Source organism: Polyodon spathula, chromosome 16 (genome assembly GCF_017654505.1).
Source record: "Polyodon spathula isolate WHYD16114869_AA chromosome 16, ASM1765450v1, whole genome shotgun sequence".
Taxonomy (NCBI): Eukaryota; Metazoa; Chordata; class Actinopteri; order Acipenseriformes; family Polyodontidae; genus Polyodon; species Polyodon spathula.
The window spans coordinates 24641702-24660778 of record NC_054549.1 but is presented as its reverse complement, the minus strand read 5'-3'; the positions used below and the strand labels follow the sequence as shown (position 1 = coordinate 24660778).

The 19077-nt window shown below is 36.2% G+C and overlaps 1 protein-coding gene across 1 annotated transcript in view; it reads right to left on the bottom strand.

Annotated features, from left to right (window-relative positions):
• The window catches only part of LOC121329356 (metabotropic glutamate receptor 7-like), a 240011-nt gene extending 226957 nt beyond the window's left edge, over positions 1–13054 (bottom strand). Inside the window, exon 1 of the mRNA XM_041274925.1 lies at positions 11893–13054. Within this exon, the coding sequence (XP_041130859.1) occupies positions 11893–12396 (504 nt within the window). The 5' untranslated portion in view covers positions 12397–13054. The remainder of the gene's footprint in view (positions 1–11892) is intronic.
• Between the last annotated feature and the right edge of the window lie 6023 nt (positions 13055–19077).

Sequence of the window (19077 nt, the reverse complement as noted above, 5' to 3'; positions counted from 1 at the left end):
CCTGGCAGATATTTTTGATCACTTCAATATTCTTAACACATCACTCCGAGGACGAGATATATTATCTTTTCTCTCACTGACAAAATCGAAAGCTGAATCAAGAAGCTGTCCTTGTGGTATGATCGCGTAAACTGTGGCAGCCTAGAAGTATTTGTAATTATTATTATTATTATTTTTTTTTTTTTACTGTTGGCTGCAAAATACTGTGCAGTCATTTTTATTGCTACAGCTATGGGGTCGCAGTGCAGTGAAGTTTCCGAACTGCAGCTTTGTGATAACAGATGACATTTTCGTTCGTCTTTGGCGAGTACAGTGGCCCTATTTTTTTTCAAAACAAAGATGTTTTAATTCAGTAGTTGTGGTCACAGTTTGTTAAAGTTGCTGTTTATCTGTAGTCATTTCAAGCAACGAAAAAAATCTTGTCTTTTACGTATTTGCTTTTAAAATGGATTCATAGCATGGACTCAAGAATCTTGAAAAATGAACTGTTGATTGCTATGCTACATTTATGGGATGGTGTGACGGGGTGCCCACCCCTTGTGTGTTTTATTATTTATGTATGTATTAATTTCTTATTATTATTGTGTTAATGTGCGGGCGATCGAGCACTGTCTGTCTTCTATTATTTGTGACCTGCAATAAGCTGGTCTTATAATGTGTAGTCGTGGGAACGAGTTTAAAACCCCTTCCCTAATACTCTTGTGGGAACATGGCTGGAGCCTTAAAGTAATTATTGTATCAAATTAGGTAACTAAGGTTCCAGCCACAGACTATAAAAAGACGCACTCCAGGCTTATTAGGCAAAGAGTGTCAGAGGAGAGATGTAAGTCTGTTTAAAAGAAAAATAAACAATTGCTACGTATGCTGGTTTCGCAACCAGCATACTGCTTCTTTAGTGTTTGTTTAAATCTTTTCTTTTATTATTTAATAAACGCGCTGAGAGCTGTTGCGCTTCAGTTTTTGCCTTGTCTTCTTTGTTTTGTGTTGCTTCTTCCGGGTCCGTGACGTCACGTCACGTAAGCATTTCAACCACTCTGCCACAGATGGCAACATGTATTTTTTTTTTTAAATGTGTTTTATTTTATGTGAAACCAGTGTCCCCTGTAGTGCATTGAGATTAACTATGAAGCAGATACTAGCAACTTAGAAAGGTGTACCAGTACACACATGTCAATGTGATACAATCATCATGCAATTAAACAGGATTTGTGCTCTAAGCTGCCTCTTTTTGTTTGGTAAACAAATGTCAACGCATGACAGAGCAAATATATGTGGAAAGGGTATTTATTTAAAGGGTATTTAGTGTGACAGTGTAACTACGGTTAAACAGTTAACTGACACAATAGTTTAAACTGATTTTTTATTGAATAATATTTACATCCCTAGTGGATAGGGGACCTTCATAGTAAATCAGGTGCTGTAGAGCACTGTTTTGCAGTATGAGCTGGTTGTCCAATGACCAGTCTACTCTGGACAATATAGACTCTTTTGACTTGTTCAAAATAGAGCAAGGGTGTTAGCCTGGTGTCATGGGAAATTCTAATATTGCAATAGATTTTCCTCTTTGAGAAATATCACTTTAAGGGAATGTGCATTTGCTGTCTCTTGATTAGCATAGTTAACACTTGCCTCTCTCTAGGAGTACAGTAGTAGAGTCTGTGTTCTTCTGCTGTATCTAAAAATACTAGTAAATTGTCTTTTAGTGAATACTGGATGTTTTTATCCACAGCTAGATGTCTTTTAGAATGTGGACCAGGTGATACTTTGGTTTATTATTTTGTATTTGACTACTGAATGTATTCAGAGTTACTTTTCATTGCAGTTGTTCACTATTTTATCATGCGATGTAGTTGGTTATATTGAGTATAACAACAATTAATATTAAACCAGGAACCTATGATACCAAGCAAACCCTCTCTATATTAGTTGGGATCAACATCCCTTAAACTAACCTACTGCTGTTGCTCCCAAAGTCCTGGCCTCCCAATGAAAAAAAATATATTATTTTTTCACTTTACTGTCTCAGATACATTTTTTATAGCACTTTATAGACAGTGTGGTAAAAACGGTCATAAAATGCTTGTTTGTGGGGTGACATTTATGACAAAAACGCTTGGCTGTAAAGGGGTTAATGGTTTGTGTGTGTGTGTGTGTGTGTGTGTGTGTGTGTGTGATAGCAGACTTCAGGTGAACATATGTAGGTATATCTGTAGGGTCTTGCTGTAGCCCATTAATGCAAACAACAACCCTTACTAAAAAAAGGTACAAAGTTGAAATGTGGCACTGATCTCTTCATTAAACTTTTATAGCCATGGGAACAGATCCATCTTGCTAATGGTGGTAACCAACCTTGTAAATTCTACCTGCTTTGAACTCGCTTCTGAAAAAGCTATTTTTGTTACCGCTGAAAACTTAAAGACTACAGACTACATCTCGCTGCCAAAGGATAATGCAGCAATGACAACAAACACTTCTTTTGAATTCCTTGAATGAATTTTCTTCAACACAGCCAAGATCGGATCAGAGAGCCTATCATTGCAGATTGTTATTCTTCTTTCTTCTTCACAAAAATACTTTATTTACTCAGAAGAGGCTCTTGCATGTCCCTCTAAGTCATAATGCAAGACAACTACACAATGTGTTGAATTTAAGGTGGTCCCTCCAAGTCATAAAGAAGGTAACTATACACTATTGAATTCAAGGTGCATAAGCTACAGTAAGAATACTGTTTAAATGTTTGTGTAAGTATCTGAATGTCTAAACAGCTGTCATACTTGGTATAGATTCTGCTATTTTGCTTGTATCTTGATTGGTAGTTTTGGTAACTTCTGAATAAATCTTTTAAATTTTCTAGCAGACTTGAAGTTCTTTTCTCTTTGACTGTTCGGTCATGTATTTACAGGAACCTAAGGCATAAAATAAATTATTAAATTGAGCCATTTCTAAAAATATATATGTTCACAATTACTTAATAACCTTTGATCACCCGTGAATAAGAACAGTATTTTTTTTTTGTGTTGTTTTTTACTTTAAACGTGTGTATCTGTGGTGGATCAGTTAAGCCCTAGACATAAAACACAATGCATAAATATGCCTCACAGGAAGATTATATACAATTTATTAAAATAAATGAAAATGAATTAATAAAAGCAATATGTTGATAATCCATGAGTTAAAGCAATGTAAGTAGGTCCTATATATATATATATATATATATATATATATATATATATATATATATATATATATATATATATATATATAGAAAACTCCATTAAGATCCTTTTATATTCTGTATTCAACAGAAATTATTAGCAGTTTGACCCTTTTTGTAGGATGTCAAATCTGTGAATGTCGGTCCCTGAAAACAGCTGTAAGATACAGGAATAGATTTTAAAATAGATTTGCAAGGATAATTGACTCCTAGGATTCATGAATTCAGAATATTTCCGTGACCTAAATAGACAACCATATCAAGCAATGTAATGTAACACGCACACTGCCTTGAGTTTGAGTGTTTATTTCTGGGGCTGATTTAGAAAACTATGGGAAGAAAAAAAAACACACAATGAAAAATATATTTAACCTTAATGAATAATAACACACTTGCTGGTTTAGTTTCTGTCTTCAAAGTAAAAGGCTGCTCTGCATTATCCCTGCAGGAGATGACATCTCTGGTGATAGGGGTATAGCGGAGGTGGGTGTATGTACATATGTCACACTTTACATTTCTCCATGTATCTGGAAAAAACCTTATCCAATTCTGAGGAAACTTGCTAACATTATTTATAAGTTATTTGGGAGTATCAGAGTGTGGGAATATATTTAGGTGTCCCTCTGTCTGTCCATCTATATGTCACAGTAACATTTTCCATGTATGTTTAGAACACAGTAACCTATTTGTAGTGCAATCAGTGCTTTATCATGATACTAACTCCTCATTTTATTAATTGCCATTCCTAATTCTTTACTTGTTTGTACATAGTTATATTCGTCATACTGATAGCTGCTTGTTTACATGAATCTAGTTGCCGTTTCCTAGGTAATAAAAAGGTAATTGGTCCCTTAGTCTTATTTATAGCATTGTATTTTCAATTATTAAGTTGCCAATTTGTTTTTGGAAGGGGGTGTGTTTGAATCCCACTCCCTGTCTTGGCTTTAGATGGGGAATCTACTTATCTTGTATCATTTATCACTCCAATAAAACCCTTGATTTAGATTTTAATTAACAGTCATTCCCTAATCGCCCGCAATGCATAAATTAACACCTATCCCTATGAGATAATGGAACGTGTGAATATCTATAAATACCTGTTTTCATGTGACTTAAAGGTTTTTATTTTGAAACAACTGCAAAGGCACAGCCAATCTGCTTTTTATCAGCCCAGTGAATGGAACAGTATTAGAGCTTGAATTCTATTATGTGTATTTTTTACCCAAAACATTGTAATAAATCACTCACCATTAAGAGGACCATGTTTGTTTTGAGCTGGCTTGGGTTCATCATCGAAAAACCATGAACAAGCAACACGTTTAGTGTAGTTTAGAGTAGCCACTGGTAAAAAAATGCTGAATGCACTGAAGGTCATCATCCTATGTTATGACTTATTTTATCAGATTTAGGGGCTTGTTTTTTAAATCAGAGACTAACTGGACTAAATCACTACTTTATTAATTTTTACATCCACCTACCAGCTGCTTCTATTGGTGCTTGTATTCCTTGTATTCCTGGAGTCTGTTTCATCATTTTTTGATTGGTTGACAGATCTGTCCACAAGCAATATGTACATAAGATACAGTCTGTAACCCTGCTTTGACTGTGTTTTTTCAGTTTCGAAGTGTAGTATAGAGCTCTTTGGTTTCATTTAAAAAATGGCAACAAAAAATAAATAAAATTTGTGATGAATAATGTTCTTTTCAGCCGGAATTGACTGATATGTATGCCTTTGTGGAGAAGTCAGGATTTCCACATTGTCTCAGATGCAGTTAATGACTGGCTTCAAACAAAAAAATAGAATTTACAACGACATCTCATGACAAAATGTGCCTCATTTTCAGTGAAATACCCAGAAGGTGAGGCATGTAAAAAGGCCTGCAAGGAGCTGCAAAGAAACAATGATAGCAGGGCAAAGTAAACTACTGGCATGGTTGAATGAAGATGGACATTTTAATTCAATAAGTTTCACAGGCTCTTTAGAGATCATTCACAAATGTAAGCTAATATGTGAAAAGCTATTTGAAAAATTCCCCAATAATGACAAAATCTTGCAGCAAATATGACTTTATCTTTAATATGCTTTTATCTGCAAAAACATAAATAGAAAACACAAGTTTTGTTACATGTTTCGTTGGCTTTGGATGAGTCAATGGATGTCTGTGATGTTGCACAGCTACGTATACTCAGATGATATATATGTGGCAACTTAGCAAGAGAAGAAATACTTGCAATTCTGCCAATAAAAAAATCAAACATGAGGTGAAGAGATAGTTCAAGTTGTGCTGGATTTTGTCAGCGAGAAGTAGATCCAGTTAGGGAAGTTTATTTCAGTGTGTACTGTCGGTGCACCCAGCATGATAGGGAAACACAAGGGATTTGTTGCTTTTTTGTTCCAATTTCATCAATTCCAGTGCTTGCTGGAAAAAGTGGATTGCGAGTATCCAGAATTTTTGCACAACAGTGTACATTGGCTGTCCCATGGCAAAGTTTTTAATTCACTTTGCCATCTGCTTAAAAAAAGTAAAGACATTCCTAGAAATGAAAATGGTTACGCATCCTGAACTTTCAGACTGTGACTGGCTTCTCAAGTTGTACAGGTCATTTGAATCAACTCAGTGTTAAACTTCAAGGGCAAGGAAACATTGTCCTGTCTCAATGCCGTTTTTTGCATTTGAATCCAAATTTAATCTGTTTATCAGAGATATTGAGACTGGCAGACTGACTGACTTTGAGATGTTATAAATGTTTCGAGATTCATGCATGGTAGAGGATCCTAGCAACAATCTAGGTCTGCAGCAGCTTGTGGTGTTTACATCTGATCTGCTAATGTTGTTCAAGCCTCATTTTGTAGACTTGCACAGACACAACACTTTGTTCGTTTATGATTCATCCCCATGACACTGTGTGGAAGACTGGCTTGACGGTGATTCTGGGCATCTCAATCAGAGATTAAGAGCTGGAAGTTGCCAACTTCAAGGAGTCAGACATTTGGATTGAAAAGTTTCACACTCTAAATTCAAATCTGGAAAGCCTTGCTCGGCAACATGCAGAACTAGCTAAACTGCATAAATGGACTGATTTGAAGAAATTGGAGCGCGATGTAAACCTAATTTTGTAAAACTTGGAATGGACTTCCATTTGCATACGGCACAATGCAGAATGTCAGTTTTGCCCTCTTAACGGTGTTTGGTTCCACCTATATGTGCGTTCTCCCACCCATCATAATAAAAACAATGTGCACTCAAGATTAACAGAAGAAAGCCTGAAAGCTTGCATGAAGCTAAACTTGACCAGTTATGAACTGGACTTGAGCAAAACGATGCGGCAGCAGAAGTTACATTAAAAGACTGTACAATAATCAGTTTCAATTACTTATTTTTTTATTTTTTCATTTTAACGTTCATAAATTGCGTGTTTATGATTGGCTCTTTGCGGACCACTTGCTCTACATTTACATTCAGTTTGGCTCTCTTGCACAAAAAGGTTGCTGACCCCTGCCCTAGAACTTGTTACAAAATTAACAGCTTTATTGATGTTTTAATGAAGAGCCTTAGATTAAAAGTAATACTTTCCTCTGGGATGTATTACAGTATTTTACCTACTAGTAGTCATTACCAATGTGCACCCATTACTTTCATTAACAGAAACACTGTCTTTAAATCCCCAAACGACTGTTAATGGCAGAATATGTTTAGCTGCAATCTAAGTTACAAGATATTGGTGTTTGAGAAAATTGATAGTTTTCAGTTCTTTAAGCAAGTAAATGTCATGCAGTTCCCAGCTTGGTCTTTCTGAGAGCACACTCCAGTCAATGAAGAACTGAACTGTTTACCTATCTGGTAAAGATCCTAAAGAAGGCACATATTTCGATTTATGGCTGCTGGGTTTTGGAATAAATTTCTTTTTTCACTCTAAAACATTTTGCAACATTTTCTGTTAGCACATGTACTTCAGCATGAGTTCAAATTGGCTTTATGGCTAAAGGTATGCTGCTATTTACCTTGGCAAGCAATAACTGAACCAACGATGCAAACACAGCTCAGCTGGCTTGTGTTTTCAGGTACAATGCCTATAGTAAACTATTCACCCAACCCCCCCCCCCCCCCCCCCCCCCTTGGACATTTTCACAGTTTGTTATGTTACAACCTGAAAACTTGATGCATTTAAATGGGATTTATTTTTTATTTTGATTTACACAACCTACTCAACACTTTGAAGAGGCAAGAACATTTTTATTCTGAAACAACAGATAATCAAAAAAAAAAAAAAAAAAAAAAAAACTGAAATGTCTTGGTTAGATAAGTATTTACCACCCTGAGTCAATACTTGGTAGAACTACCTTTGGCAGCAATTACAGCTGTGAGTCTTTAGGGGTAAGTCTCTAACAGACTTGCACATCTGGATCGTCCAATACTTGTCCATTCTTCTTGGCAAATTTGTTCAAGCTCTGTCAAGTTGGATGGAGATCATTGGTGGACAGCAATCTTCAAGTCTTGTCACAGATTCTCAATCAGATTCAAGTCTGGGCTTTGACTGGCCACTCTAGGACATTCACTTTTTTTTTATTTTAAGCCACTCCATGTAATTTTGGCTGTGTGCTTGGGGTCATTGTCCTGATGAAAGGTGAATCTCTGTCCTGGTCTTTGGACTTTGCAGACTTGCTTGTATTTAGCTCCATCCATTTTGCCCTGTACCGACAAGCTTCCCAGTCCCTGCCGATGAAAAGCATCCCCTTAGCATGATGCTGCCATCATCATGCTTCTCAGTAGGGATGGTGTTACCTGGGTGATGTGCTGTGTTGGGTTTGTGCCAGACATAACGCTTTGCATTTAGGCCAAATAGTTCAATTTTTGTTTTATTGGACCACAAAATCTTTTACCATATCTTTTCAGAGTCTCCCAAATGCCTTTTTGCAAATTCCAAGCAGGATTTTACATGGGCTTTTTTACAGAAATGGCTTCCTTCTTGCCACTCTTCCATACAGGCCAGATCTATGTAGTACCTCAGCTATTGTTGACACATAGACAGTTTCTCCCATGTCAGCCATGGAATGCTGTAGGTCTTTTAGAGTTGTCATTGGCATCTTGGTGGATTCTCTGAGCAATGCCCTTCTTACTCGGATGCTCAGTTTGGGAGGACGGCCTGCTCTAAGCAGATTCTGGGTGGTGCAGTGTACCTTCCACTTCTTAATGATCAACTTGACTGTACTCCAAGGGATAATCAATGCTTTTGAAATATTTTTATACCCCTCCTGATCTGTGCCTTTCCACAACTTTATTCCGGAGTTGGTTTGAAAGCTCCTTGGTCTTCATGGTAGTATCTTTACTTTGAATGCACTACCCAACTGTGGGACCTTACAGAGACAGGTGTGTCAGGCGAACACTTGCACGGGGCGGGTTGCAACTGCATAACGCCCAATAATCAATGTTTGACCTGTGACTTTCCAGTTATGGTTGTTGAAATTTATACTACCATACTGTGAGACCTACAGAGACAGGTGTCAGGTTGCCCCCCCCCCCCCCCCCCCCCCCCATTTTTTCATACATTGAAAGTGTTGAGTAGATTGTGTAAATCAAAGGGAAAAAAATCCATTTAAATACATCAAGATTTCAGGTTGTAACACAACAAACTGTGAAAACGTCCAAGGGGGTTAAATACTACTATAGGCACTGTGTGTGACTGACAGTGGCCTGAAAGAACGGTTGTTCAGTGGAAATGTGTTACATTTACTAAAACAAAAATAATAATAATAATAAATGCTTTTAAAAAGACCAAATCTAATAAATTTTGGTTAAGTGATATTATAAATTGAAGGAATACTTTTTTTTTATTTTTTAATGATTTTGGATATTAATAAATAGACCATGGCAGGGCAGTCGCTATAAGATTGTTACCTATTAAAAAAATATACACGGATAATCTACCGATTAATCAATTAATGCCCATAATAAATTAACCAATCAAAAATTTAATTGGTGACAGCCCTAAAGATTATCTACATCAAGACATGTAAATAATCTATATATAATAGTATATATATATATATAATAATATAAATATACTAATTATATATATATCGTGCCTATAGATCATACATATATATATATATTATTGAATATCTATGATAGCGCTATACATATATATATATATATATATATATATATATGATATATATAGTAATATTACATGTATATATATAGTTATTGTAATATATATGATATACAGGTAATGAAGTAATTGTCAGGCCGCAAGAAGCGCACATACATTGATTACACTAATTAATGTTAATTTAATAATGCATACAGTTAGTTTTAATGCAAGTGTCAGGATTAGCAATGACCATGGAATTAAACAGTGGGCCTACCCACTGCGTAGCAATACTTAATGGTAGACTACGGTCCGTCTTCCCATCCTTGATAAATGACATATCAGAAAACATGTCGCTTTTATAAACTCCCTTTCAGGTACTGTCTGATTGTGACGACCCTCTGAATGAGCCTGTACTGGTTCCACATACTGAAATAAAATAACTGGATATTGAAACTTAAAAATTACTGTATATCATGGCAAAAATATATTCACATATCAATGTATCAATGTATTACGCTGGTATATTCCACTGTATTTTTTTTTTTTTTTTTTTATCTCTAAAATGACCTTTTAAAAAAACACTTCAACTATTCTGAGAAGTCTGTCAATCAACAAATGGTACAGTTACCGTGCCTATTATTGATTTTCGTTTAATTTCTAATTCATATTTAAATACAAATCAAATGAAGCACCTACAACATCATGATGTGACAGCGCTTATAGAGTTTAATATTATATTCCCCTGTTCTGATGTGCACACAGCCATGCCCCTGCATCTACTGCTCCCATTATTAAATTGTAATACATGGATGAAGACTATAGATGGGCCTCTTCAGTGAGCACCAAGACAGACCCCCAAGAGCAGTTCATTATATACAATAATAGATGGGCTTCAGTGAGTTATAGGAAAACAATTACATCTCACGTTTCTGTGACACTTTATAAATTACTCTACCTTTGGTCTCGTAATTGATGATGTCACAGAAACCCTGGATGAAATTATTTGCCTGTAACTCACTGAAGCCCATTATTATTATTATTATTATTATTATTATTATTATTATTATTATTATTATTATTATTATTATTATTATTATTATTATTATTATTATTATTAACTATAGTATTTTTGACAAGTTATGATTCCTTATTGATACAAACGTATCAAATATATTGACTGTTTCTAAGTAGTAATAAAAATGCCAGAAGTGGAAATGCTAGCAAAGATAAGAATTTTTAAACATGATTTAACACGGTTAAGGTCTGATAACGGATTTCAGCACCACCTTCAGTATCACAGCAGATCACATTTGAACTTGTATGATTATGAATGCTATATAAAAAAAAAAGAGCCTCTGCAGTCAATGCAGGTATTTTTGTTTCAGTCATAATACAAAAGATCAGAACCGCAGCGAATCAAAGTTAATTATTTTTCAGCAACATGACGAAATGCCAGTACTAAGGGACAAAATGTTGAATGCATTTAAAAGTTTTTTTGTTTTTTTTTCTTCTCGACGTTTATTGGAGAGACCAGCAGGCCGTTGTTCTATATGACCTGATTCAGTACCCTGTTATTTTTTCTTACCATATACGTTTCAAGCAGGTAGACTACACCTTTAATAACACGGGCTGGTGTTTGTATCTGGGGTATGTGTTTATTAATGTATTATTTTGTTTATACATTATAATGTATGTATAAAGTAACAACAAAAGATATGATTAGCGATTTAGCTAACCCCTCCTTGCTGCACAGAACATAATAAGAAAGCCTAAACTTAAAAGGCAACGAACATGTTGAATGTATGTCTTGGTAGACAAAAATGTGTTGCCAATTGTATGGTTCTATAGCAACTAAACTAAATTCGATACAATACAAAAATACATTAGAACAATGTATAAAACAAACAAAAAATAGATGTAGACTATGGTAGCTGTACAATGCGATTTCTGCAAGACCTTGTTAAAGCATTCGGTCGTAAACAATGCATGCACTTAACGACTGCGTCACGTTTGTATAATAATGTAACTTCAACAGCCGTGCCAGCTATTGTTGACTAACACATTAAAACGCCCTGCTCTGTGCGTTAAGGTGATTTGTGCAGCTGTAAGAATTATTTATTTGGTTTCTCCGGCAATATTTCACTGTAATGAAGCCCATTTAAATCATTGCCTTATTTTTCTCAGATTGCTTCTTGTGAAAGGGGTGATAAATTCAGCACCTGACAACCAGGGCTACTACGAGAAGAGGGAGGAAGCAAACAACGATTGAAAAATGAACAAATCTTCGCACATGTACACAAACTGGACAAGGAGCCTGAAAAGAGTGCTCTGCCAAAGAGAATACATTTTAAAATAAAACGTGAAATCTGCTATATATTTTACAAGAGAAAACATTTGGAGTTAACATTTTAATCAGAAAGAGATACGTTTTTTTTTTGTTTTTTTTTTATGTTCTAGTAGTATTTGCACGTATTGTAAACTGCACTGTATTTTAAATATTACTGTTGCATTATAACCTTGTATTACCCTGTAACACCTGTAAGCCAAAAAAAAAAAAAAAAAAAAAAGATTTTCTTGGCACCTACCTGGAAGAGTCTCAGAATGTTGGCTACCATGATGGACACGGAACTGGCAGAAGCTCCAATCACCCCGACTACTTTTTCTGGCTTCACAAACATTGGGGGTTCTCCATTGGTACACCTGACATCCGAAGTGTCTTTTTGTATCAGAGCCTGCACAAAGGTAAGTGATTGCTCCAGTGCGTAAGTGTCCCTGGAACACGTATCTAAGATGCGGGCTCCTAAGGTGATGTTGGGCAAAAGGTCTGGGTCACTGTTAATTTGATCTAAAGCGTACATCATAGCTTCCAGTCTGTGGATCCCATTTTCTTTTTTGATATCCCCACAAGGTTCTCCAGATAGACCCCTGGCATGGACAGGGAAAAGACCACCCAGCGTTAAGTCTCCTTCAACCCTTATTGAATGGGGCGCATAGACCTCCTGCGCCAGTCCCAAGTCAAGAAATATATTTGCCACCCAGATAGCTCTCCATAAGCCGAGGTACTTCAATTCTGTAGCAGAGTTTGCCATTGTTATTATCAAACGTGTCCTTGACCAGGTAAAAAAAAATGCACCTGTTTAAAACACATGAAGATTTTAAACACACGAAGTCATTAAAACCAAAGCCATGCTTTTATATCCAAATTGCAATGAATTCACGTAAATGTTAAGGTCTGCAGAAATGCCTGCGATTAGCTTCGCTTATTGCTTTAGCCAAGACAGACCTTCAATCCACAAGATCAAAACGTAGATGCATTTTGCTGTAATAATATAAAATAAAAAACCCAAAGGGAAACTACGAAATCAGTAATCAGTCCCACACACGAATACAACGCTTTACAATGCTCAGTGCAACATTGTTACCACTATACCACTAACAATATAAAAATAGTAGAATAAATATACAATCCTATGTAACAAAACTATATTAAAAAGTTGAGATTTGCAGACAGACAATGCATCCCTTTTATTACTGGATGAAAACAAAAACAAAAACAAAAAAAAAACAAGCAAAATGCCAATATTAGTCCCTGCGCTGCTGCCAGAAAACGTCCCCGTCTTAGATTAACTTTATGTCGGCTCCCTGCTTGATCAGGTGTCGGTTGTTTTACAAACGCTCCTGCGTGAATCGCCTCGGATCTCTGACCAAAAATGAAATGCTGAAGAGAAATGGAGAGAATGCAAGTGTCTCGAGCTCTAATGGGAAGCAGTGACGCTCCTTCTCACTCCACCCAGAATCAAATATGCATTTGTCAATGGCTCAGCGTTGCGAGCTCACAAGACCCGGTCCGTTACCAATTTCACCAGATCTCAGGGCTGGATTTTTTTAAGTGTATTTTGTGTGTGAGATGAAGCCTCTCATCAAACGAGATTTTTACAGAAGCGATCACTGGGAATAAATTAGATCCAACGCGTCATTAAGTTTGCTAGAGTACCTGTGATTTTTTTTTTTTTCAATGACATATTCACTGTGTTGCTTCATTCAATTAGCCCTGTTATAACACACATGCAGAAGATTATCTTATGTTATTTTGTTGCAGTTGTGTATTTTATAACACTCAGCAAAATTACGATTGCATGTTCTGATAGCCTTTCTGTTTAAACATTGTTAAATAATAGACGAGCGTTTATGACAGTGCCATGGGAAAAGCGTATGAATTCTTTATCTTACTGCCTGCGCTTTTGTTTCGGTTCGGCTCTACTCTCTCTCGATCGCCCCCCTTCCCTTCTTTCCCTCTAGAAGTCTGATTTCATGATTAGAAAAAGAATTTCATTCATATCGTTTCAAATTTGATTAGTCCTGGTTGTGTGTTCATTCATTTGTTTAAACAAAAATCAAAACAAAAAAATACCAAATTCCACAGTGTGTGTATGTATAATCTATTTATACAGTATGCAAATTGTATATATATACTATTTGTAAATATATGAAATCGCGAATAGTGAAAATAAATATTAAGTCATAAGAAACTAGTCATGCAAATAGCAACCTTGTTTATGGTATATTGTGCCACAAAAAGTAACACAATAAAATATGTAGGAGTGACAGGTACAACATTATATAAAGCAATACAGAATCACATATCCAACACAAGAAATACAAAGTAAATTAACCCATAGTTCACTGCTTTACAAAACATGGACAGAACATGAATGACCTACAATTTGTAGTTTTAGAAGAAATGCAATTAGATGTACAATACAGACTAATAAAGGAAAGCCAATAGAATCAATATCACTATGCACAAAGGATTAAATAGAAGGTCGTTTTTATTATTATTATTATTATTTTTTTATTTGCTCAATAAAATATACCAATACAATACAAAACGAAAGGAAAATAAGACCTCATAATACAATTTCTAAATATTAATTAAAATACAAAGGCAATGCCAAGGGTGTTTTTACTTATTGGAAAAATAAATCAATTAAACTAAATCACGTGTTTTTGTTTTAAAGCATCTTGATGTTGTTGTTATAATTCTACACTTCTTTTTTAAATAAATACATTTTTGGTTATATTTCAACCATTTCATTTTATGAATATAGTATTTCTCCCAACTATGGAATAGCAGATTGTTACATCATTAACTATGTAGTAAATGGCATCACAAACACATTAATAGATTTAAATAGAAATGTCAGTGTTGTTGCCAAGGGATCAAAAGCCTACACATGCCTTCACTGTTTGTTTTCAAACACACTTTCCCTTGACAAAGGTATGTTAAACATACTGAAACGTTGAGAATGTAATGTGTTAGCTGAAGAATGACCCATTACATTACATGTAATGTGTTACTTTCCAACAATGGTTGGTGTTTTGTAGCCAGTACTCCTTCATTACTGAGAATGTATCTAACATTGGTGTCTGTATAAATATAGTTATACAAAGGTCTGTTCTTTCTGGGGGTTTTTTTCTACATTTCTAGACAACGTTACATTTTCATAAATTTTGTGTTCTTTTTTTCCCAACAAAAAGTGGTTTTTTATTGTTTAATTCAGTGTTAAAGAGCTGTGCTTCAGCTCTAGTTGCCTATCATAGACATATGTACCATAGGCTAGATCAACAAAAGTGTGTTTCTGTCAGTAAGCTCCAGCACCACCAAGAGCACCGCTTTGGGTTAAAAAACAAAACTGCTTGTATGTAAAGCAGGCAGCTAGAAGAGCAGCTCCTGAACAAATTAACTAAGAAGGAGGGGACAGTAAATAAATAAATAACATCTGAAATATTAAAATGTTATCAATATAACAAAACAAACAAAAAAAAAAACAGAAATACGCACAGACTGAACTTTCAAATAACTTGTGGAATGACAAAATCAGGGTAATACATTCTAATCATGGAACGTTCTATTGCAGATAAATAATTCCAAATTCACTACAAAAAAATTCTGTTTTGGTTCCTGGGCTGCTGTAACAGAGCTTGAAGCCTACTTGACTCACAGAGTGATGTAGTGCCAAGCAAATGCATTTCCAGGGAAAGGAAGCATGCTCTGGGGGATGGAAACACAATGGGCTCACTGCTTTCTTCCAAGCTTACATAAGGCAAGAATAGAAAAATGAAGTAATCACCAATGAATTATGCAGTAGCACCAAATAATACAGTCAAAATGTATTTCCTTAGGTTTTGCTTACTGTCCCCTTACCTTTTCATGATGTTGTCAATCATTCGGAATATTCTTTTTGCAAGACGTGTGTGTCAAGATGCTTTCATCTGCGTTTGGGAGCTGCACTTCAGTTACTTTTGCCTGTCATAGATATATGCAACATGGGCTAGGTCAGCCACAGTCTCTCTATAGTCTCGTCATCTGGCAATCTGCCACTTTGACTCAAGTGGCAATTGACTGCTGTACACTAGAGGGCGCTGGTGCTTACAAAATATGAAGACACTTGATCTAGCCTACATATAACAGAGTACCACAATCAATTTGCTAAGTCATTTTGCAGTTTTCCCATGATTATACTATGCTAGTTTGCCATGGTGTTTCATATGCTTTTCTGTACCTCTCTGGGCTTTGAAACACTTTACCATGCTTTCACTTTGCATTACAGTCTGCCATGCTTTTTATATGGTAAACTTTTATAAGGGAGATATATGGCAGGTGGTTAGAACTGCATAGCAACCCCTGAACTATAAACATCTCACTACAGACTAAAAAGAAATAACAATACTTTTGAATTGCAGCAAGAATCACTCAGAATGCACACACCATAAAAAGGTAATGGACAGTAAAAAAATAAAATAAATAAAAGTTGTAATTTGAAGCCCCTTGCTTCTTCAAAAGCTATTTGGTATGAGCACAAAATATCATATTAATTTTGAATCATTTTCTGTTTCAATCGTCACACACTGATGACCTTTTAAAAAAGTTTACAGCACACCAGTGGCTTTGGTTGGGCTCACAGAAGCATGTCTGCCCTTCCAGTACAGATGGTAGACCACAGTACAACCACTTTGGTGGATGTAGCAAATACACCAATAGCAAACATCACATAGAAAAAAAGAAAAGTGTTGTGTCTTACATCCACTAGGGGCAGAGTGTTGCAGGGTAATGGTTACCTATTTTTTCAACTTGTTAATTAAATACAGTACTTCCATAAATCGTACCCGACATTCACTTCCAGGTCTCACATGTGCACTTTTGAAAGAAGCACTTGTTATATCAAACATGTATTTTCATTTTAAAATATGATAGTGTATTCAATTAATTTAAACAGTGTATTGCTTTAATTCAACTGAAACAGGACTCATCAACAGTGCAGGCCAGTTTCTTTAGTGCATTTCTATCAGTAACAACATATGCAGTATATTTCTAATTCATTTCAATGTCAGTGATATTAAGATTTTCCACTTTTAAGATCAATACTGTATACCCCGACATTTGCTACCATACTTGGTTGAAGAATTCTTTAAGGAACCCATTGATACAGTTTACTAGCACTTCCTAGGTCCTTTCCACTACAACTTTCTTTTGACAAACCAAATCCTTGCAGCAGACACATAATCACAAAGACGCTGCTTCTGTGAAATGAGGCTTGCAAACCAAAAGCTTTCTTTAGCATAGTATGTTTTTGATTTGTTTTATATGCCCTTCAGAGTGCTGTCATTTGTTAAAGGCAAGCATGCAGCATCTCCCTGCAGTTGACTTGCCCATACATTGAGATTGCACGCTCTGCATCCACTGAATTGTTTGGAAGTTAATGCAAAGTTTTGCCAAATTACACAGCTGTGGAAATTGATTAAAAACAACCACAAAACTTGATTACCTAAGGGCATCTGGCATACTTTAATGAAGGCAATGTATGCAGCAAGTTTGTTGTCATTTTATTTGACCCATCCAATAACCTATTTTATTAATACCTAGTCAAAACAAAGAAAACGTGGCTATTCGGGTCTAAAATTGCATCTGCAAAAAAGTAAGCAGCAGGCTGAAGCGAGGTGGCTGTGCTAGATCATGTAGTACTGATTTAACTTCAGACAGGAATACCTTTTATCTGGGCTGACTTTCCAGTTTGGTTTCTGAAAGCTGTTTGTTTTACGTTCTGTTCAACAGCCTCTGTAGTAAAAATAAATAAATTAAATAATTTCAAATACCATAATCATATGCTATTAGGCTTACTGTATTTTTAAAACATTTCTACTCTGATGGACCTGTCGTTGCTTCCGTGAGGTTTCAGAATCTTACTATAGCCCATGGATAACGACTATTGACATAAATACATCATTTTAAAGATAACATTCTCATGTTATTCATTATTAACATTTTCATAACACATTTTTGGTTAAAAAAAAAGGTATGAGCAGGTGTGCAAATCAAGGGAAAATGTAGTGGGCTTACCGGGTCTGTTCCTCCAGAAAAGTCCATAACACAGTCATGTCCTCTTGCCTCTCCTCCCTCTTTCTGGATTTGCTTTCTGTGTCCGTAGCACTTCTGTGTCCTTTAGCAATCCAAGACCTCACATAGGGGACAGGGTTGAGTTTTGTCAGAAGTGGGCCGACAAGGTTCAGAAAGAGCAGTGATACTATGGTGGAGACATGCAGGGCAGCACAGATTGAGATGCAAATCTGATAAAAGCCACGATCACACTCTGCACTAGAGATTGCAATAGTGTTGACTTTCACAAATAGGTCAATTCACTTTGGAGGTCTTGTCCATTACTTTCCCTGAACTGCCTGTATGCCCATATAGTCGTACGTGGACAGTCAATGCCGAAGTGCTTGCAAAGAGATTCCACTTCAGTTTGCTCGTACAATGCACCTGACTTGTCGGGCAGTATTGCTTGTAAAGCACCTTTAATTCCTCGATCAGCTTGCAGTATCCTGTTTTGTCTGGCACCTGTCCTGAACAACGTGAGATCTTCCATGTTCCTCACCAAACTACGTAAAAACTGCCTCTGGCAAAGCTTCTTGTTGCCGGGATTTCCTGCATTTAGAGTCACCCCCTCAAAAAAGTTCTCCTCGATTCCCCTCTGACTCAGTTGGATGTATCTTCCAGGCTGCTCTGCCATGACCTCAAACACCCACCCTGAAGATTGCTCGATGTGCTTCAATAATTGTACAGTCCCTCTTTTGAAGCTCAACTGACAGTTCCGACAATTCTTGTAAAGCATTGCACATGAGGCTGAGATTGGTAAACAAAAGCGCTTGGCCCTGCCAAAGTAGCTTTGATGAGACATACTGTCCCGTGAGTCATTCTCTGCTGCAGAGGTGAAATATTTGTGAAGAGCAGGATAACTTTTCCACACAGCGTCTACCATTCTAAAGCTCGATGCCACCCACCTAGTATCTAAGATTCTGCCAGTTTTGCACAGTTGAATGTCTAAACTGTCAGCACATTCTTTAAGCTCCATTCAATTTTTGCCAGGTGTTCTATAAAGCGCACAGAGCTTGTCCCTTAGTATTTTGAAATGGTTAATAGCTCCCATCTCTTTGACTACATCACTTACAGCGATTTCTAATTGAGAGGTACCCTAGCTCAGCTCCGCCACAAATTAAGCACTGCTTATATACCCTTCGGTTTCTGGGTCTGCAAATGTGAACATAATGAAAAGCAATGTTTTTCCAATCCTCCAGTGTCCAGTGTTTTTTTTCCTTAGCCCACTGCAACCGCAGTTTCTTGTGTTTTGCTGAAAGAAGTGGAACTCTGTCAGGTCGTCGGCAGCAATACCCTATTCGAGTTGTGCATTCTTTTATGGGTCTTTCGGCACCAA